This window comes from Cryptomeria japonica, chromosome 7 (genome assembly GCF_030272615.1).
Source record: "Cryptomeria japonica chromosome 7, Sugi_1.0, whole genome shotgun sequence".
In the NCBI taxonomy this organism is placed as follows: domain Eukaryota; kingdom Viridiplantae; phylum Streptophyta; class Pinopsida; order Cupressales; family Cupressaceae; genus Cryptomeria; species Cryptomeria japonica.
Window position 1 is genome coordinate 268,343,653 of NC_081411.1, and position 6,185 is coordinate 268,349,837.

Sequence of the window (6,185 nt, forward strand, 5' to 3'; positions counted from 1 at the left end):
TATAAACCAGCCAGTCAACCGCCACGCTCATATGTTGTATGGCGATTGACTGGCTGGTTCATATGTTGTTTTAAAAATTCCGCCGCCTAATGCTTTTGTTACAAAAGTCATCAACATTCATTTCACAGAAAATTGACAGGCTGCAACTGATTGATTTTTTACCTGCTATGGATAAACGTACTTGTATATTTTTTTATTTTAATTTTTTTTTAGTTGCTCTCAATTGTACTCTAATACCGTCAGATTTGCTACAAATAAATGCATTTGATTGTAACGGTTTTCTGTAAAGTCTAAAGTCCTTGTGTATTTTTTAAATTTTACACAGCCATTGTAAACATGGTTTTCCAATGACTCAGCATCTTGGTCTCTCTTGGAAATCTAATGTCTCTAAATGTCAACTCGGTAAATTAAAGGATTGACAAACTAGACAAGTTGTATGAAGTAGACAACTTGTAGAATGTCATCAATTAATTGAAAGAAGGAAACAAAAGGCATGGCATGCCCACAATATCAAGTCCAATTTTTTTTAGATCAATGAAGTGCTCTTCAAAGATAGAAAGTTTAGGAAGCAAAGAAAACTAGTCTGGTGGCTTGGACTTTAACAAATCAATGATATAATTTTGGATTCTAAAGCGATCAAGTTATGAAAACTATGTCAACGGACTCCACCTTAAGCACTATAATACCAATCTAGAGTAGAATTGGCTTGGGGATAAGCTAACATTCTGAAAGTGGGGATGATGTAGCAAGATAAAGGTAGAGCTTGTAGAACAAAAATATACCATAATTCATCTAAAGGAGGTTGTTCAATCAAATAGAAAGTTATAGAAGTAGATATGTAATGTAAAAGAGTTTGTAATAAGATAGGTAGGTGAGATAGGTGATATAAGAGAATAAATAAAGAGAAAGATAAAGAATATGATGTATAAGATGTAAGTATATAATAAAGGAAAAATCTTACATATATGTACTCGAATGGTAAATGATCGATATATATATATTTTGAGAGTTTTACATATAATTTTTTAGGGTTTGTGAATACGCTGTCTTCAAGGTATAGCCCGAATTAACTCCATACATCCTTTGTATGACTCAGTCTGAGGTATAAATGGAATGTACAAAAATTACTTGAAGATCAAAATTTTGATTTGTGCTCATCGTTTTTCTCACTAAAAATATTTTTCAATAAGAGTATGGAAGACTCTTTAATATCTTTTCTTTCTTTAATATAGAGACATTAGAGATGAAGTGGCATTATAGCAACTACAAGTCAACCTCCTTCCAATCAATGATAGCTTTCAACATGATATAAGTGCTGTTTAATTTTCTATTAATTAAAAATTGAATGATATTAATAAAAATAGTTAATAACCTAAGTCATCTTTACAAAGTGGTGTTTTTAATAAATAACTCTTCACTTAATTTTTTATGTATTTTTATCTAGATTAAAAAACATACTTTTGAATTTTTATATTTTCACATAAAAGCATATCACCAAACTAATTGGTTAATAACCTTTGAACACTAAACTAATTATAGCACTGATTTTCCAGCATAGCCGCATAACTGTTTTGTTTTGTATTTTTATTCAAAGTATAGAAAACAATGTTATATCAAAGTAATTATATATGGACTTTTCACCAATAAATGAGTTAAAGATGTCGCTGGTTTTCCATAGCAACCCGCGACTTTTTATTCTCTGGTATTTTGGCGTGAGTTGAAGTCGATAACACCGGCCTTAACTATCCAATTCATCGCTAAAATTGTTTACATAAAGCGAAACTCAGAAATTCTTACTGGGTTGTATGGCACAGCGCTGATCAGAGCAAGATGAGGTTCCAGTCTTATTTTCCTATTCTTCTCCTAATCTTTGTAATGAAAATTTCATCTGTGATATCTTATACTTGGCCTTCCTGCAATAATGACTCAATTTACGCCAACGGCAGTCCATATTCTAGTAATCTGAATCAAGTCATGAATGATCTGCTCAGAAATATACCTCAAAGTTCAGGGTTTAATACCTCTTCCTTTGGTCAAACGCCCAACAAGGTCTATGGCCTTTTGCAGTGTATTGGTAACGTATCAATAAAAAAGTGCTCAGACTGTGCACGAAACTCAAATAATTCTTTTGAGGAAGTTTGCCCCAACTCCATAGGGGGCATGATATTGAAGGATGACTGTTTTCTGCGCTATGACAACTATAGTTTCTTTTCACAACTAGATAACGTCCCAGAATATGATTGGTTCAAAGATGACATTTCAGCCAATATTGATGATTTCAAGGCTACAACCTCTAGTCTTCTCTATAATCTGTCTAATTCAGCTTACAACCCTGCAAATAAGGGATTCGCTATGGGATCAGCCAACTATTCCAAATCCAATAGTGTATACGGGTTCGTTCAATGTTGGAGAAGTTTATCCATTAAGGATTGCAAAGAATGCTTGTTTCGGACAAGGAATCTTCTGGAGGATTGTTGTTCTGGGAAAGAAGGAGCCCAGGCTATGTCAAAAAGCTGTATGGTCAAATTTGACATATCCCAGTTTTTCGACATTACACAGTCATCACCGCTTCCAACACCTCCTTTCCCAGAACCTTCTCCGCCGATTACAGAAGGCCCGATCCAGCCAAAGAGTAAGTATAGCCAGTTCTTATAGTACAATTTGTTGGATTTATACTTTTGAATATGCTCATATTGAAAACAATATGCATTACAGAGAAATCCTTGAAAATATTACCCATAATTTTTGGAGCTGTGGGAGGCCTGATTCTGGTGTTGATTACTTGTCTAATTGCAATGAGAAAAAGACTGAGATCTGCCATATTTGTTAGGCCAGATACTCAAATCACCCACGTCAAAGGTGCCGCTGCCAAATTTCAATTTTTTATTTAGTTTTCTTATCTGTTTGTTTTAGTACGACATTAATTTTACTAAGCTTTTACAGTTTTATTCCTCTCCAGGAAGGTATGGATATTTCCCCCAATCGGGTTTTCTCATACATGACCAGCAGCATTTTCTCAACAGCTTAGAGGAAATGGCAGAAGCCACACAAAATTTTCATGAAAATAACAAACTTGGAGAGGGAGGCTTTGGACCAGTATACAAGGTGGACTATAGTCTATCATAGACCTCAATGTTAACACTGAAGTCATAGATCAATTTGGCTATTCGGGAGAATTTCATAAGAGGCATGTAGAGCTCTAATTCTCTTTGATCTTTCAGGGAACGACTAGAGATGGAAAGGAAATAGCAGTTAAAAAGCTGTCTTGCAGATCTAGCCAAGGCAATACAGAGTTTATGAACGAAGTGAAGCTGATGGCCAACCTTGACAACCGAAACCTTGTGAAGCTATTGGGATGTTGTATTGAGGGAGATGAAAGATTGCTGGTTTATGAATATTTTCCTAACAAGAGTTTGGACACCTTTATCTTTGGTAAGTTACAATTGCCTTCTTTATTCATTTAGTATTAATATTACAGAGTTGTTTGAAAGAAATTATAAAAGTGATACATGGAATTGTGGTTACAGATATAGAAAAGTGCAAACAGTTAGATTGGGAAAAGCGTTTTAACATTATCTTTGGAATTGCCCGAGGTCTTCTCTACCTTCATGAAGATTCACATCTGAGAATCATTCACAGAGATATTAAAGCCAGTAACATTATGCTCGATGATAGACTCAAACCTAAAATAGCAGACTTTGGTTTAGCGAGACTTTTCCCTGGAGAAAAGACGCTAACACAAACACAATTAGTTGCAGGAACATAGTAAGGACTCAGATGATGCATCTGTGTGATTCTGGTTTCAAATGATGCTAATTGTTATATTTTTTCTGTAATTAGTTGAGTAGTGTTCTTTTTATGTGGTGTAGCGGTTACATGGCCCCAGAGTATGTAATGGGTGGACAGCTTTCAGTTAAGACTGATGTTTATAGTTTTGGGGTGCTATTGCTTGAGATTGTAAGCGGAAGGAAAATCACACATTGCAATCTTTCCCATCAAACCGAGAATCTGTTCGATTGGGTAACAAACCTCATTTATTACTAGTCAGTAGTCTTCAGTAATGGTTATATAGGAGAGACACTAAAGTTAAAAAGAATTGATGGTGTATGATGTAGGCATGGAGACTATATAGAGGAGGAGATGTTTTGCAGATGGTTGAATCAACAATAGTAGAAAGTTGCCAGCCGGAGCAGTTGCTACGATGCATTCAAGTTGGTCTTCTGTGCGTTCAAGCTGATGCGACTGTTCGTCCAGATATATGGAAGGTAACTGTGATGATCTCTGGCGATGCAGTGACGTTGCCCAGTCCAATAAGGCCTTTGATTGTGAATGTTTCAGAATCGCAAGTATTAGAAGGGTACACCAATACGGTTGCATCTATAAACCAAACCTCTGTTACCAACATAGGACCGAGATAAGCACGCGATAGAATACCACAAATCACTGATTTGGGATTCTGATCACAAAGAGTTGTTTATTGTGGCTCAAATTCTTAATAAATTGCCCTAACAACATTCAGGCACATCTTTAATTCTGCTCAAGACAGGATATTATATTATTGCATTCATTGCAGTTTAATTTTTAATTAACCAATCATGTTGTAGTATTAAAAAAAAATTAAATAATATTTCTAATGTTTATATTTATTTTTTATTTTATATAATTATACAAATACCAATTTTCTCTCTGTTTATTGATTACAATCCATATAAAATTCAATTTTTTTTTTAATATTACATACTTTAATTGAATTCATTTAATTTAAATATTGCATATTTTAATTCAATCAGTATAAAAAGCTATAAAGCATTAAAAAAGCCAATGCAATGCCTTGGGCCCACAAACCTTTCGCGTACTATTTGCGCTTGGAGTACGTAGGCGTACTTGCATGCCAGCTCAATTCATTTAAAACTAACTTCGGAACTTTATAAATATGACACTTGAAATTCACATTTTAAAGGTACGGATTAAATAGTTGTTTAAACCTTTTGAGGCATCAAGAAAGTTACGTGGGATCATCTACGTGGGTTTTCACTACATTTACATCATGAATCTTTTATAATTTGTGACATTAATTTTTTAAAAACCCAATTTATTAAAAAAATTATTGATGTTTTAGATTATGTGTTAGGTTTCTTATTTATTTATTAAGATAAAGAAATAATTGATTTGTATAATATTAATAATAAATGATTTTTAAAGTGATGATTATTATCTTTATATTAATTTGTTGTGTGAAATTTTATTATTGTAAAAGATTTTTTTTAAATGGAAATGATATTGGATGGTTGTAGTTTAATTGGTAAAATTCAATTGGTGAGGATGATTGTATACCATTTATTACACCATCCATCAAGATTCAAAACATTTCACAATATTTCACACATTCGACTAAATTTTAATTTTAAATGACTTTGATTGACTAGATTCTCCTACTCGTGACTTAATTAACAAATGATTTAATTTAAATACATTCATCATAATATTATAATAATATTTATCTAAAAATAAAGATTTATTTTGTTAAAAACAACTTTTAATTTGAATATATATTAAATCTTAATATTAAATTCTTCATGTAAAAATTAAAAAAATTATATTTATATAATTTCATTATTGTTAAATATATAGATGATAGTGGAAGCATGGCTGCCGATCACTTCAATTCTAAATTTCATTATTAGGTGCATGTTTTCTATAATTAGCTTACCTACTTTCCCTTTAAAAGAAAGAAATTTCATATTGGGTCTGTCTTTAATAGTGTACTTGTAAAAACACTTATTTTAATAGTTTATTATGATAGGTGTCCAATGGACTTATTTGGTACATTTGGTATGAAAGTCAATTGATATGCATTGGTAATTTAGAGTCCAATTTATAATCACAATACAAGGCCCCTCTACTTTCGTCTTCACCTAATGTTTTTTATGAGAAGTAAATGTACATTGTATATAAGTAATTTTTCTTTGTTCAATATTATTTTAGTTATACACCAATTTAATTCTTGAGTGTAGATTAAACAATTTAATTATTAAAAAAGTTGTAATGTTTTAAATTTTGTGACAAATTTAGTTACACACATATATGTAAAACACATCTAACAAAGTACACATATAAAGTGGCCCATCTTTTCTTTTGCCTTATGAAAACTACTGATATATTATTTTAGAGAATTATTAAATAAA

General features: G+C 32.1%; 1 protein-coding gene across 1 annotated transcript; it reads left to right on the forward strand.

Moving 5' to 3' along the window:
• Positions 1-1,665: 1,665 nt before the first annotated feature.
• Positions 1,666-4,570, forward strand: LOC131033972 (cysteine-rich receptor-like protein kinase 10). The gene is made up of 7 exons (XM_057965297.2): positions 1,666-2,632; positions 2,716-2,859; positions 2,960-3,105; positions 3,222-3,432; positions 3,528-3,765; positions 3,870-4,020; positions 4,116-4,570. The coding sequence occupies exons 1-7, from the start codon at positions 1,831-1,833 to the stop codon at positions 4,416-4,418; spliced, it is 1,995 nt and encodes a 664-aa protein (XP_057821280.2). The 5' UTR covers positions 1,666-1,830; the 3' UTR covers positions 4,419-4,570.
• The last annotated feature ends 1,615 nt before the right edge of the window (positions 4,571-6,185 follow it).

Bases quoted from the DNA above. Each gene is read 5' to 3' on its own strand.
- LOC131033972 (XM_057965297.2), top strand. From the start codon at position 1,831: ATGAGGTTCCAGTCTTATTTTCCTATTCTTCTCCTAATCTTTGTAATG. The intron at 3,433-3,527 runs GTAAGTTACAAT...TTGTGGTTACAG, and splicing joins TTTGGACACCTTTATCTTTG to ATATAGAAAAGTGCAAACAG. The intron at 3,766-3,869 runs GTAAGGACTCAG...TATGTGGTGTAG, and splicing joins CAATTAGTTGCAGGAACATA to CGGTTACATGGCCCCAGAGT.